We start from the raw sequence: 16,902 nt of genomic DNA, 5'->3' as shown, positions 1-16,902 counted from the left end.
TTTCTTTATTTTCCTTTTTGTACATTTCAAAATACCCCAAAAATTGGTGAGAAACACTGAACATATGACATAACCAGATGACACACCCCACAGCATGTGCAGCAGTCGGGGTTGAGTGTAAATGAATGATTGAGCAGTGCAATACTTTCATTTGAGCAAACAGAGCAAATTTCGAAAACATTTTGTAAATATGATCTGTTGTAAATGTAGATGTTAAAAATTATTGTCCCTGCTGTAATCAAGCAAAAGCAGTTCTGATTTTGTGTTTATTGCTTCTGTCCCTTCTCTTGTTAGTAAAGAAAACATAGGTCATTTAATGGCGATGATGCTATTCTGAAGTTTATACTCATCTACTTGTTATGCAATATGGTAGGTTTTCATTGTACTGTACTTTGCAAGAAATCAAGGAAACTGCAAGACCGGTAAATAAAATAATAAACTTCTATATATAAAAATAAAGATGAGGTGACTTACCGAACGAAAGCGCTGGCAGGTCGATAGACACACAAACAAACACAAACATACACACAAAATTCAAGCTTTCGCAACAAACTGTTGCCTCATCAGGAAAGAGGGAAGGAGAGGGGAAGACGAAAGGAAGTGGGTTTTAAGGGAGAGGGTAAGGAGTCATTCCAATCCCGGGAGTGGAAAGACTTACCTTAAGGGGAAAAAAGGACAGGTATACACTCGCACACACGCACATATCCATCCACACATAAAGACACAAGCAGACATATATATATCTGCTTGTGTCTGTATGTGTGGATGGATATGTGTGTGTGTGCGAGTGTATACCTGTCCTTTTTCCCCCTAAGGTAAGTCTTTCCGCTCCCGGGATTGGAATTTTACTATCATTACTTTTTTTTTTTTTTTTTTTTTTTTTTTTTTTTTTTTTTTTTTTTTTACTTGTATCACACATATTCCACACGGTTCATGCTCACTCCTTCAATGATACTGCCCATCCTTCTCTAGTGTGTGAGTTGTCCCTGCTTTCCTGCGTGTTTGTTGGTTTAAACACCCTTGTTTCAAAAGAGAGTGACAGCTTAGATACAGTCTTGTCAACATTTTGTATTTTTATTTAGCAATTATTGTTTGAGCCTTATAGGTGAACGTCACAAGATATTGTCAACCACTGCATTCACTAGATGGGAATGGGGTTCATGGGGTTCATTTTTTAAGTTGCTGTTATCTTTTTCATCCTATCTTGGACTAGCTTTTCCATACTCCCACTCTATTTTACGTAGCCAAACAGTTATCCGCCCTTGCAAACTTGCTCCTTTACTACCAAGTCAACTAATACTGGGCAGCATAACAGAAGTTCCAATATCCAGTCTTTCACCACAATTCACCTACACACGCTTTTCACTCACTGATTTTCTTTTTTCAATGTCATAAATATTTTGCTTTCACAGGCTGCTGTGCTTTGAACATAAAATTGTAGGAACATCTGCCTCACATGTCTTTTTTTTTTTTTTTTTTAATTAAAGAATATGTTCCTTGCTTATTCTAATTTGCTTCTGATACATTTCCATTCTCACTTTTATTTTGTTTTGATCCATTTCTTTTTTCTTTGATAGACAAGTCAAACAACAATGGCAATATGTTGCAGCCCCCTGTGTTTCACCCTACTTACTATGAACTTACTTTTCTTAGCTTCCAATTTTATTAGTCATTTGGTTTTTAAGATACTTAAATTAATTGTTTGACCCTGTATTTTTATATCTTATTTTACCTTCGGTTGATAAAGGATTTCTGGTATGCTCACAAAGAGAGAGCTGATTCTTCCCACCCCTCACCCCCCTTACCATGTCCTGAAACAAACTTATCGCCAAGTCTTAGTCTAGTCATCAATTTAAAAGTGTCAGTTGTTGGTCCCATTGTCTAATAATTTGTACATTTATACACATGAAGTTCCAATTTTTATTTGGAACATATAGACTCTGATAATCATGAATCACAGTTCAAATGGCTCTGGGCACTATAGGACTTAACATCTGAGCCAAGGCAGGATTCAAACCTGCGACCGTAGCAGTCGCGCAGTTCTGGACTGAAGGACCTAGAACCGCTCGGCAACGGTGGCTGGCGAATCATAGTTACCATCACATGGACAGAAATACTGTGTTAACTTTAATACAACACAGGGACATAGCCAAAAATGTCTTTACATAATTTCCAGTTCTGATTACTTTCCTTTAATTTAATCTCACTAATAGGTTAGTGTAACATGATGTTGACAGAGGCAAATTATATATACTCACAAATTATTTAGCTAGAGGTATCTGGTTTGTATGTCTGGGAGGGAGGAGGGTGCAAGCTGAAAACTTCAAGAAAAGATTACTCATTTCATACCTGCTGGATTTAACTGCAGTTTATCTCTTCCATATACCAACCACATACCTAATGTGCATGGCAAACAGTTTGAAAGTATTATTCTATACTCAGCATTTGGAACTATCAGTTCCTTCATGAGAGAGGAAAGAGGGATAAGTTTCTGAAGGTCTCAAAGGTCACTCGGAGTCCATGACTAATGTGAGGACAAGAGGAACGAATGTGTCTATAAGAAGTTTTGGAATTTCACCTCCTGAAGGTAAAATACTGATCACTCTGTCAGTCTTCTAGTAATTTTATGGTTTCCTCGCATGAATTTTCACTTGGACATGATTATTCTATGTTTCATCACTCACCTGAGAGATATCTCTGAATACCCAAAGAGACACACCTCCAAATTGCCATCAGCTGTTATCTGTAAACGGTTGCACGTGCCACAGAAGTGTTCACTCATTGAGGTAATAAATCCCACACGTCCCTTGAAGCCCGGGACATGGTATGCCTGCAAAAAGAAATTGTAAGAAAATAGCTACTGCTGTTGTGTAAATACTATAAATGTGTTGCTCACCAAGTGGAGGAAGGAGAAAATGTGCATTAAGGGGAGTTTGAACGCCCTATCCTGACAATGTTAAATTTGGTGACTTAACTTCCCCGTATTTCAGGAACAACTGTAGCCATTGACAAGAAACTTTTACAGGACATTAAACTATATGTTCTGAGTCTTACAATAATTGCATTTCAGCCACTGCTTTTGGAAATGCAATTTTTTAATTACACAGTTAAAATTTTGTGTACTTTTTTGTATGTTATTCTAAATAATTTTATTTATGCATAATATTATGTTCTTCTTTTAGTTCAGAAGACTCAGAATACGTATGTTATTACTCCCTGAAAATTTTAATTCGCTACTCGAAGTAGTTTCTGAGATTTAGGGAAAAATGCAAGAGAAAATCTAAATTTTCAAGAAGAGTTTTTAAAGTTTTAATAGACTGTAACTCAATATATGCTTAACATTTTATTTTTAGTCACTCAGAAGCACCCTGCACCATACTGTATATCATCCTCTTGACCATTTTTAAGTTTTTTCTTGTTTTCTTCTATCTGGACTCCGTAGTGGCCAACTGTGCTGCATACAGTGCTTTACCATTGCAAACCTTGTCCATCCATTCAAATTCTCTGATGCAGTTTGCTCCAGAATTAATTCTCATATGTTGTAGCACTTTTACGCTACCAATGTTGCCATCATTAAAAGCAATAACAGCATGACTGACCCCCACTTTAGTGTCTTCATTACAAGAAAAACATTTTTTGGTCTACATCTACATCTACATCCATACTCCTCAAGCCACCTGACGGTGTAGGCTACCTTGAGTACCTCTATTAGTTCTCCCTTCTATTCCAGTCTCGTATTGTTCGTGGAAAGAAGGCTTGTTGGTATGCCTATGTGCGGGCTCTAATCTCTCTCATTTTATTCTCATCGTCTCTTCGCGAGATATACGTAGGAGGGAGCATAATACTGCTTGACTCCTCGGTGAAGGTATGTTCTCAAAACTTCAACAAAAGCCCGTACAGAGCTACTGAGCATCTCTCCCGCAGAGTCTTCCACTGGAGTTTATCTAACATCTCCGTAATGCTTTCATGATTACTAAATGATCCTATAACGAAGCATGCTGCTCTCTGTTGGATCTTCTCTATCTCTTCTATCAACCCTATCTGGTACGGATCCCACACTGCTGAGCAGTATTCAAACAGTGGGCGAACAAGTGTACTGTAACCTAATTCCTTTGTTTTCGGATTGCATTTCCTTGGGATTCTTCCAATGAACCTCAGTCTGGCATCTGATTTACCGACGATCAACTTTATATGATCATTCCATTTTAAATCACTCCTAATGCATACTCCCAGATAATTTATGGAATTAACTGCTTCCAATTGCTGACCTGTTATATTGTAGCTAAATGATATGGGATCTTTCTTTCTATGTATTCGCAGCACATTACACTTGTCTACATTGAGATTCAATTGCCATTCCCTGCACCATGCATCAATACGCTGCAGATCATCCTGCATTTCAGTACAATTTACCATTGTTGCAACCTCTTGATATACCACAGCATCATCCGCAAAAAGCCTCAGTGAACTTCCAATTTCATTCACAATGTCATTTATGTATATTGTGAATAGCAACAGTCCTACGACACTCCCCTGCAGTACACCTGAAATTACTCTTACTTCGGAAGACTTCTCTCCATTGAGAGTGACATGCTGCATTCTGTTATCTAGCAACTCTTCAATCCAATCACATAATTGGTCTGACAGTCCATATGCTCTTAAATTGTTCATTAAACGATTGTGGGGAACTGTATCGAACGCCTTGTGGAAGTCAAGAAACACAGCATCTACCTGGGAACCCGTGTCTAAGGCCCTCTGAGTCTCGTGGACGAATAGCGCGAGCTGGGTTTCACACGATCGTCTTTTTCGAAACCCATGCTGATTCCTACAGAGTAGATTTCTAGTTTACAGAAAAGTCATAATACTCGAACATAATACATGTTCTAAAATTCTACAACTGATCGACGTTAGAGATATAGGTCTATAGTTCTGCACATATGTTCGACGTCCCTTCTTGAAAACGGGGATGACCTGTGCCCTTTTCCAATTCTTTGGAACGCTACGATCTTGTAGAGACCTACGGTACACTGCTGCAATAATGGGGGCAAGTTCCTTCGCATACTCTGTGTAATATTGAACTGGTATCCCATCAGGTCCAGCGGCCTTTCCTCTTTTGAGTGATTTTAATTGTTTCTCTATCCCTCTGTCATCTATTTCAATATCTACCATTTTGTCATCTGTGCGACAATCTAGAGAAGGAACTACAGTGCAGTCTTCCTCTGTGAAACAGCTTTGGAAAAAGACATTTAGTATTTCGGCCTTTAGTCCATCATCCTCTGTTTCAGTACCTTTTTGGTCACAGAGTGTCTGGACATTTTGTTCTGATTCACCTACCGCTTTGACATAGGAGCAAAATTTCTTAGGATTTTCTGCCAAGTCAGTACATAGAACTTTACTTTCGAATTCTTTTAACGCCTCTCGCATGGCCCTCCTCACATTACATTTCGCTTTGCGTAATTTTTGTTTGTCTGCAAGGTGTTGGCTATGTTTATGTTTGCTGTGAAGTTCCCTTTGCTTCCGCAGCAGTTTTCTAACTCGGTTGTTGTACCACGCTGGCTCTTTTCCATCTCTTACGATCTTGCTTGATACATACTCATCTGACGCATATTGTACGATGGTTTTGAACTTTGTCCACTGATCCTCAACACTATCTGTACTTAAAACAAAACTTTTGTGTTGAGCCGTCAGGTACTCTGAAATCTGATTTTTGTCACTTTTGCTAACCAGAAAAATCTTCGTACCCTTTTTAATATTTCTATTTACGGCTGAAATCATCGAGGCAGTAACCGCTTTATGATCACTGATTCCCTGTTCTGCGTTAACTGTTTCAAATAGTTCAGGTCTGTTTGTCACTAGAAGGTCTAATATGTTATCGCCATGAGTCGGTTCTCTGTTTAACTGCTCAAGGTAGTTTTCAGATAAAGCTCTTAAAAAATTTCACTGGATTCTTTGTCCCTGCCACCCGTTATGAAAGTTTGAGTCTCCCAGTCTATATCCGGCAAATTAAAATCTCCACCCAGAACTATAACATGTTGGGCAAATCTACTCGAAATATTTTCCAAATTATCCTTCAGGTTCTCAGCCACAACAGCTGCTGAGCCAGGGGGCCTATAAAGACATCCCATTACCATGTCTGAGCCTGCTTTAACCGTGACCTTCACCCAAATTATTTCACATTTCGGATCTCCGTCAATTTCCTTCGATACTATTGCACTTCTTATTGCTTTAAACATGCCTCCCCCTTCACTGTCCAGCCTGTCTCTGCGGTATACACTCCAATCTGAGTTTAGAATTTCATTACTGTTTACATCTGGTTTCAGCCAACTTTCTGTCCCTAGTACTATGTGGGCATTGTGACCGCTTATTAATGAGAGCAGTTCTGGGACCTTTCTATAGACGCTCCTGCAGTTTACTATTAGCACATTAATATTGTTATTCCCTGTTGCATTTTATCTACTCCTACCTTGCCGCATCTCAGGAGGTGTCTTGTCGGGCCTAGGGAGGGAATTCTCTCACCTAAAAAACCCACATGTGCACTCCACATATACTCCGCTACCCTTGTAGCCACTTCCTGCATGTAGTGCATGCGTGACCTATTCAGGGGGACCCTACATTTCTCCACCCGATAGCGGAGGTCGAGAAATTTGCACCCCAGATCTCCGTAGAATCGTCTGAGTCCCTGGTTTAAGCCTTCCACTCGGCTCCAAACCAGAGGATCACTATCGGTTCTGGGAACGATACTACAAATAGCTAGCTCAGATTCCACCCCGCGAGGCTTTCCGCCTTCACCAACTCCGCTAACCGCCTGAACGAACTGAGGATGACCTCTGAACCCAGACGGCAGGAGTCATTGGTGCCGACATGAGCAACAATTTGCAGTCGGGTGCACCCAGTGCTCTCTATCACTGCCGGCGCGGTCTCCTCCACATCTCGGATGAGACCCCTGGCAAGCAGACAGAGTGAACACTGACCTTCTTCCCCGACCTTTCCGCTATTTCCCTAAGCGGCTCCATCACCCGCCTAACGTTGGAGCTCCCAATAACTAATAAACCCCTCCCCCCATGTGCCTGCTCGGACCTTGCTGAAGGAGTGGCCACATGTCCACTCACAGGCAGAACGGGCGATGCCACACGGCCAGCCTCCACACTGACCCTCCACCTTGTGCGCCGCGAATGCCGCTGAACCCGCCACTCCCCTTGGGAAGAGGGTGGCACAACCGCGCCCGGTATCCGCAAAGATGTGTCGACAGCAGGGTCAGTGGGTGAAGCATGTAACACCTGGGGTGTACCATGCAACGCACCAGACTCACCACTGCCTGAAGACGGCTAACCGCGGCCATCAACACGTTCAGCTGTTTGCGAACAGTGGCCAGCTCCTCCTGTGTCCGTACACAGCAGTCTCACATCCTATCCATCTTAAGAAATCAATTTACTGTAGAGAGTTAATCAACTTATAACTAGACTGCTAATTCACTAAAGGCAGCTGATAGTTGACTAAACTGTGGTTACTAGACACTTCCTGTAGAAAACAATGAAAATAGCACTACCTGTCTCTGGACTGTATTGAAAACAAACACTAGCACTACTGGCACTATGGCTGACTAAACGGACTTTCTCTGACTGTATTCAAAACAAACACAAAATCTATGGAACACTATTACTAGCACTCAACAATTAAAGCTTCCTAAAAGCAAAAACACACAGAAGAAGAAGTTACAAGTAAGAAAAATAGAGTTAATACTCAAATCAGCATAGCTCGCTGCACAGCAGACGTGACGCAGACGGCAGTTACGACGACACTGACGCTATAAGATTATTGAACGACTCATTGGGATTTTGAGTCTGACAATGCAGACACTTCTTCAATAATTCAGGATTGCCTGGTCTCTGTAAACAGGTTTTATGATATCCACAACTGCTGCTGGGATATAATGTTTATGGCTGTATGACCTGTTTGAGTACTGGGCATTGCGGTAATTGCACCATGAACCAGATCCAGGAGGGCATGACCAACACATTCCAGTTCTGTGATAAGCTTCTCACCATAAGGCTGAGTGGCTACTACACTGTTATATGCATTTGAGTCTGCACAACCTAAGAACTTAGTGTAACACACTCCCCTTTAGTTTACAGATCGATTATAAATTTCAACAGCTGCACAGGCCTCCGTACGACTAGTTGTCCTACATAATTTCTGTCACAGATATGCCCTTCTTCATTCCCTGATTTATACTTATAAGAATGTTTGGTTAAAATCTGGAAATCTATTAGCTTTCCAGTATCCACCACTGGTCACTGTAGCAACAGAATTCTTAGAACTTCAGCTGCGCTTCTACCAAGTGCCCCAAAAGCTACTGATATGTCAATCATACCATCGTTTATTTCAGCAGCTTCATTTGCAGCACCCTTAATTGACTCACATGCAGTGGATTTCACAGCAGCTCCAATAAATCCTGCATACTTGTCCATTTTACAAAGTGGGCGTGGCATATACATGACGACACACATTGTTTCTGCTGCAGTGTGTCCTTTGCCAATAGCTCTCAATCCATAAAACCACCTAACATTTATTTCAAAATAATTATCTTTACACTTATCAGAACTCCAAAATGAATGAGTATATTTACAACTGGCAGAATTAATGATAAGTTTCCTGGCTAGTCCATTTGATACCTCAATGTCTTCATGTAAACTAACTGGCCCTCCACATACATACAGCACACACATTCACATAACACCCCTGTTACGATGTGTAGATGTATCAGAATATAACCTAACCTACCATTTACATGAGTTTTGTTTTGAGATAACTGTGTTATCACTATGTTTTATTTTAATCTTCGAAGCACTAATGGGTGTTTCTCTAGATACTCATGAGTTTGCGAGTATTTCATTGTCTGTAACTTCACACACCACATGCTGAACACAATGTTTCTCTTTATTCAAAAATTTATTACCATGAAACCCACATTTCTTAAAAACACTTCATTTTGGAGTCATACTTTTTGAGAGATTTACCAGTCTATTCGTCACTATTCCTCAGAAAAATGTTAGCACTTCGATATGCAAAGCATGTTTATACTATGAAAAGATACGATACTATTTTTGACAGTGCTACCAATACAAACACATAATTTAACCTTTATAACACAGCAATCCACAGCTTTCTACAGGGTGGTCCATTGATAGTGACCGGGCCAAATATCTCACATAATAAGCATCAAATGAAAAAACTACAAAGAACGAAATTCGTCTAGCTTGAAGGGAGAAACCAGATGGCGCTATGGTTGGCCTGGTAGATGGCACTGCCATGGGTCAAACTCATATCAACTGCATTTTTTTAAAATAGGAACCCCCATTTTTTATTACATATTCATGTAGTACATAAAGAAATATGAATGTTTTAGCTGGACCACTTTTTTCGCTTTGTGATAGATGGGGCTGTAATAGTCAAAAATGGTTCAAATGGCTCTGAGCACTATGGGACTTAACTTCTGAGGTCATCAGTCCCCTAGAACTTAGAACTACTTAAATCTAACTAACCTAAGGACATCACACACATCCATTCCCGAGGCAGGATCGAACCTGCGACCGTAGCGGTCGCGCGTTTCCAGACTGTAGCGCCTAGCACTGCTCGGCCACTCCAGCCAGCTGCTGTAATAGTCACAAACATATAATTATGTGGTATCACATAACATTCCGCCAGTGTGGACGGTATTTGCTTCGTGATACATTACCTGTGTTAAAATGGACCGTTTACCAATTGCGGAAAAGGTCGATATCGTGTTGATGTATGGCTATTGTGATCAAAATGCCCAAGGGGCGTGTGCTATGTATGCTGCTTGGTATCCTGGACGATATCATTGAAGTGTCCAGACCATTCGCCGGATAGTTACATTATTTAAGGAAACAGGAAGTGTCCAGCCACATGTGAAACATCAACCACGACCTGCAACAAATGATGATGCCCTAGTAGTTGTTTTAGCTGCTGGGGCAGCTAATCCACACATCAGTAGCAGACAAAAAGCGTGAGAATTGGGAATCTCAAAAACGTCGGTGTTTAGAATGCTACATCAACATCGATTGCACCCGTACCATATTTCTATGCACCAGGAATTGCATGGCGATGAATTTAAACGTCATGTACAGTTCTGCCACTGGGCACAAGAGAAATTACAGGACGATGAAAGATTTTTTGCATGCATTCTATTTAGCGATGAGGCATCATTCACCAACAGCGGTAACCTAAACCGCCATAATATGCACTATTGGGCAACGGAAAATCTATGATGGCAGCAACAAGTGGAACAGCAGCGACATAGGCAGGTTAATGTATGGTGTGGCATTAAGGGAGGAAGGATAATTGGCCCCCATTTTATCGATGGCAATCTAAATGGTGCAATGTATGCTGATTTCCTGCATAATGTTCTACCAATGTTACTACTAGATGTTTCACTGCATGACAGAATGGCGATGTACTTCCAACATGATGGATGTCCGGCAAATAGTTTGCATGCGGTTGATGCAGTATTGAATAGCATATTTCATGACAGGTGGATTGGTTGTCAAAGCACCATACCATGGCCCGCACGTTCACCGGATCCGACGTCCCCGGATTTCTTTCTGTGGGGAAAGTTGAAGGATATTTGCTATCGTGATCCACCGACAATGCCTGACAACATGCGTCAGTGCATTGTCAATGCATGTGCGAACATTACGGAAGGCGAACTACTCACTGTTGAGAGGAATGTCGTTACACGTATTGCCAAAGGCATTGAGGTTGACAGACATCATTTTGAGCATTTATTGCATTAATGTGGTATTCACAGGTAATCACGCCGTAACAGCATGCGTTCTCAGAAATGATAAGTTCACAAAGGTACATGTATCACATATGGAACAACCAAAATAAAATGTTCAAATGTACCTACGTTCTGTATTTTAATTTAAAAAACCTTCCTGTTACCAACTGTTCGTCTAAAATTATGAGACATATGTTTGTGACTATTACAGCGCCATCTATCACAAAGTGAAAAAAGTGGTCCAACTAAAACATTCACATTTCTTTACGTATTACATGAATATGCAATAAAAAATGGGGTTCCTATTTAAAAAAACACAGTTGATATCAGTTTGAGCTATGGCAGCGCCTTATAGCAGGCCAACCATTGCGCCAGCTGGTTTCCCCCTTCGAGCTAGACAAATTTCGTTCTTTGTAGTTTTTTCGTTTGACACTTATTTCGTGAGATATATGGCCCGGTCACGATCAATGGACTACCCTGTATATAAAAAATTACCGATTTTATTAGGTCTTGAAGTAATGCGTGTAAAAATTTTAACATTTTCAACTAGTGTAGATTATATTTTAGAAAATAAAATAAAATACTTCCCACGCAAGTTTATAAGTAATATACATATCATTTTATTTGGAAAATTGCAAATTTTATAATCAGGTAAAAACCCGAAAAAGTGAAAAAGAATGTTTTCCGCTTCTAACTCCCCTTAAAGTTATGGAAATGTGCAAGCTTTCGGAGCCAGTGGCTTCTTCTTCTGGCAGAAACAATAAGGGGACGGAAAAGGGAAGAAAGAAAAGGATTGTCAAGGTTTAGGAAATGGGGAGAGTTGTAGAAAAGCTGCAGAGAAACCCAGACCAGGACAGACTTACTGAATGGGATGAGAAATATGTAACTAAACCAGTCCATCTCTCATACCACCAGCAGATGTGAAGTATTATTGCGATTGGTAGTAAGTCATAAACATTAAATTATTTTCAATGTATGTTCATATGTAATACTGCACGTACCTTTGAGGTATCATTGGGCCCATTGGGCAGAGGATCAAAATTAGGCCACTGCTTTCTAATTATTTGGACCATTTCACTAAATGAGACCATCTTCCCATCATTCCATTTGTTGCCGCTGAAAGGCATGTACTCGATAAATCTTACATCAACATTTTTCTCTTTTGTTAACTCCACAAAACTGCACACTTCATCTTCATTAAAACCTCGCATTACAACACAATTTATCTGTGGAAGAAAGACACCATTAAAAACTTGGTATCAGATAAAGCATGGTTTAAACAGAGTTTGAAAGACTTTTTGATAGGTAACTCATCCTACTCAATAGATGAATATCTTAACAGTGGCTGTTAGGCCAGCTTAAATAAGAATGTCTGTTAGATTTCAGTTCTGAGAGCACTTTGTCATAACAGTCAAGATTATGTACTTTTTGTTTGATAAATTTATTAATAGTGCATAACAATGTTTCAGTCTGACAGCGTATCAATTCTGAAAATATTAGCTGTTCCAGTTTGTATTGTATTCACCTAGTTTGACAATCTCCTGACAAATGATCAGGGTATTCAAATGTTTTATATTTTTTATGTTATACTTTCTGGCATGTTACTCACCCATGAGAATCGTCTCATGTTTTGGGTCTTGGAACAAAAGCTGAATCTAATCTAATCTAACCTACAAAATAATGGTTCTACAAGTCTGTTGTTATATTTGTATACCTCACTGATTCTGTTAAATTAATCTTTTTCTCTCTTTTTAGAGAATGTCTGAATTTATCTTAGCATGCCAAGCTGTTAACCTTCTTAACAATTTATGAAAATTAAACTACATACATCTCCAATCTTTTTCCCCACTCCAACGCACACATCTTTTGCTGAAAGTATTATTTTAACAATTACATGAAACTGTGCTGCCATTTGTGAAACAAAGTTGAAAGTGTTCTCAAGATAAAAGGTCTTCAGAAAAGGAGCATTTAGTATCTGTGCAGGTGGTAATACTGACAGCCATCATATAAACAAGCCCAAATGGTAGAACATCCTGCTTTACACATACACGCAATGGCAGAAAAAAGGAAAAGAGCACACCTTTCATTCAAGCATTGAATATATAAACTGATGAGACAAAACACTATGACCTCCTGTTTGATAATGTGTTTGTCCAGTGTTGGAACACAATACAGCAGTGATTTTGTGTGGGACAAGTTCAACAAATTTCAGGTATGTTTCCAGCATTATGTGAGGTATGTTCCCAGCATTATGCAGCACCGCATGTCTAAGCACAGGTCATGTAATTCCCATAAATTGGAGATCAGTGCTTTCTGGGTGCAGAACTGGTATCTGATAGCATCACAGATGTATTCCATCAGATTCAGAAGGGGTGAATTTGATTCTGGCCTCGTGACACTGAAAGTCATATTGTTGAAACATGTCACCTTCATTAGGGACAGGGTGCGGACAGTGCACAATAACGTTCACACAGAACAAAGCTGTTATGGAGCCTTCAGTTACTACCACAGGACCCATAGAAGACCAGGTGAATGTCCTCCATAGCATAATATTGCTCCCACTGGCCTAAGTCTGTAGCAAAGTGCACCTTGCAAGCACCAATTCACTCTGTTGACAGTGTATGTGCACAAAACCGTCAAGTAGGTGTAATGCGAAACACGAATGATTCAACCAGATGACACATTTCTATTGATTCACTGCCCAATCTCAATGCTCCTGAGCCACAGAAATTGTAATTCAACTGTGTTGTCAACATGGGAACATACAGGGGTTGTCTGCAGCAGAGCCCTATGTTTAACAATGTGCAATGAATGGTGTGCTCTGAAATACTCGTGCTTCCACCAGCACTGTGTCATCAGACATGCCACAGAAATTAGCTTCCTCAGCCGAATGTCATCTTTTGCAAAGGAACCATCCCAGCATTTGTCTTAAATCATTTAGGGAAATCAAGGAAAACCCAAATTTTGATGGCCCGATGGGATTCGGGTCCGTTGCCCTCTGGAAGTCAAGTCCACTGTCTGACCACTGTGGTGGCATGACCTAGTCTTAATTAAGCCAGAAAATCCTGGGAAATGCTGACATACTTATTGATTTAAGATATAACAATTTAAAACAATCCTCTCATGAATTTCACTACAATTTTCCGCTCTTTTGAAAAAAAATTTCTTTTGACTGTTTTGATGTTGTTTAGTATGTTTAAATAATGATGGCAGTCTCTATAAAAGGGCAGTTTGACTTTTAAGTTTAGTTATACTGTTTTAAACTACATTCTTCATCTATTTGTTCACCCAGAAGTGCTATAGGATATAACTTGAAGACTATGGTGAGGTGGTGGGGGACAGTCATGTGTTGAGAAGGAGGTGCTGCCAGAAATGAAGTGTGTGAGGTGACGTTATTGACACTGCATACAGGGAGAATAAAAATACTCTATTCCATATTCATTTACAATCTACGTCTGGCCCCCATATGGTTTCACTTTTCTCCAATAAGAAAAAAGAAATTGTCAGTAACTGTCTTTATAAGGTCTTAAAAGGAAACAAACAATAGAAAATCTAGGCTGGAGTAATGACCATATTATAAAAAAGATACATTGCTATTCACTGTATACAGGAGATGTTAGGTCACAGACAAGCACAACAAAAAGACTACTAAACACGTAAGCTTTCCATCAGAAAGTCTTCTTCCAAAGTGGACAAAAAAAACACACACACACACACACACCCGACCGTTGTTTCTCCCATGATGCACAGTTGCTCCCAGTCTGGCCCTAGCAGCCGGAGACAGTGGTCATGTATGTGTGATCTGCATTTGCGCGCATGTGTGTGCGTGTGCGTGTGTGTGTGTGTGTGTGTGTGTGTGTGTGAGGGAAAGGGGGGGGGGGGGGGGGGGGGTTTGCACCAAAAGCTTACGTGTTTAATAATAGGTGGTGTTCCTTTCCCCCCCCCCCCCCCCCCTGCCAGCAACACATCTACACTATACAGTGAGTGCCAATCTATCCTTTTCATAATACTGTCGTTACCACCTTGCCAAGAGGCATATTGTGGAGTAATCAGAAAGGGCTCTACTAATTTGTACAAGAGGAAGGAGAGCACAATCTCAATGTAAGTTTTTAGAAAACTGGTATGTGCATTACTTCTGCAAACCTTTCAGAAAGGATACGGTATGCACTTCATTCAGCAAGATGAGTAATAAACAATATTAGCAATACTGCATCAAACTTGTTCACTTTCATCTTTGGATTAAACATTCGATTTCAGAGAGTACAGAATTTGGCAGAATCAAATTTTGGGGATATGTGGAACTGGGACAATGGCATATTTTTTACCCATTCAACAAACTAAGCACTGCTGATTGCTACTTTTATTGTGTCTGCTGCTGCAATGCATATATGAAACTATAAGTGCAGCATCTATGATGGAATAAAATGTTATACAAATGAAACATACAGGTACAGTGAAATAGAGTAGTATGGCTCATCATTTCGGTCTCACAGATTAGCAGGTGTTGACTTGAAATATAATACTTAAGAAGTTGAATCCAAAGGAGAGGATGTACCATATTTACTCAAATCTAAGCCGCACTTTTTTTCTGGTTTTTGTAATCCAAAAAACCGCATGCGGCTTGGAATCGAGTGCAAAGCAAGTGGAAGTTCTGAAAAATGTCAGTAGGTGCTGAAACAACTAATTTCTGCCGTCGAATATATGTAGCGCTACACAGGCATGCTTCGTAGGCACAAAGATAAATACTGGCGCCAAAACCTCTGCGTCAGTAAATAAATTTAAAAAAAAAAGGTGGAAGACAATTTTCATACATTATCCAACGAAGTAAATACAAATTCCGTATTGTTCATCTTCGAATGTAGCAGAACTTCAATGTATTACGAAAATCCGACCGGCAAGACTGTTTGGGATGTTTGTCAATATGGCCAACTCAATGTTCTGAATTTTTTCCTACCTGTGAGAAGAGACGGTTGCTAATAGGAACCTGATGAAATGTGAATCACATGCAGTATTCTCTTCATCATAAGAGTAATACGAATATAAACATTTTGCCACGTATTCTTTCGTGTTTGCTGCTATCTTATTTAAATCCTGTCTGCCTAATAAACTACGAAACTAGAGTGAGACAACAGCAAACGCGGAAGAATATACGTATCTTGTCATGTTTATATTCATATTATTCTTATGCCTAATAGTGATACAGTCAGAAATGAAGCACGGCAACTGACTAGATTTTTATATCCAAGATGACTCTAATTTCTGTGCAGAATTTGATGTACTAAAGAAGCGGCCGCAAAGATTTTCAAATGGAGAAAAATTTTCACCTAACTCTCGTTCAGAACATGTTCTATCATACGCAGTCTATTATTTGGTTCTTGTTGATCATTATCAAAGAAAGCAGCAGTGTAAGGAACAACAAATAGTAGTCTCTTGCCATTGTTTCGCTAATGAGATGATTTCTCTCTCTTCTTTTTTTTTTTTTTTTTTTTTTTTTTAATTGTAGGCAGCGGTAGCGTGCACAAAAGCAAGCCATGCCACGAGTGACGACAGGCCGCAAACACGCACTATCAGAATGCGACAAACAATGCATGACACAGTACAGTAATGCATTTTCAGCTTAGAGTGACATAAACGCCTATAACAAGGAAAACGGCACTTATCAGATCAAAGCAAAATAAGCAATTGATTCAAACCAGATGAAGCACATGAAGAAGGAAGGGTACCAGTATAAATACGGATGGAGCGCCTGACGCATAGCAAAGGCTACCTGGTAAAGCTTAACTGCTAAGCTTACGACTCGAACCAAACTACTGTAGCTGTATCATCATTCATTCGACCTAAATTGTGTCTCATATTACAATGGACCGACTTTGTTTTGATTTGGAGGTGCGGCCTAAAACTTTTCTCTCCCCTTGAACTTCGAGTCTCAAATTTCAGGTGTGGCTTAGATTCGGGAATTTTTTTTTTTTCTTTCCTTTATTTCGAGTCTCATTTTTCAGGTTTGAGTGCGGCTTAGATTTGGGTAAATACGGTAGGTGGTATTTCAACTAATTCTGACTATGAAATAAAACAAAGTACAGCAGGGAGCTCTGACGAATCAA

At 39.8% G+C, this 16,902-nt stretch overlaps 1 protein-coding gene across 1 annotated transcript in view; it reads right to left on the bottom strand.

Moving 5' to 3' along the window:
* LOC124620353 (molybdenum cofactor biosynthesis protein 1-like) overlaps nt 1–16,902 on the bottom strand; it is a 64,684-nt gene that overhangs the window by 24,437 nt on the left and 23,345 nt on the right. Inside the window, exons 4-5 of the mRNA XM_047147025.1 lie at nt 11,803–12,027; nt 2,685–2,830 (exon numbers count right to left, since the gene is read on the bottom strand). Of these exons, the coding sequence (XP_047002981.1) occupies nt 2,685–2,830; nt 11,803–12,027 (371 nt within the window). The remainder of the gene's footprint in view (nt 1–2,684; nt 2,831–11,802; nt 12,028–16,902) is intronic.

This window comes from Schistocerca americana, chromosome 6 (genome assembly GCF_021461395.2).
Source record: "Schistocerca americana isolate TAMUIC-IGC-003095 chromosome 6, iqSchAmer2.1, whole genome shotgun sequence".
Lineage (NCBI taxonomy): Eukaryota > Metazoa > Arthropoda > Insecta > Orthoptera > Acrididae > Schistocerca > Schistocerca americana.
This window is presented reverse-complemented; position numbering and strand designations above follow the sequence as displayed.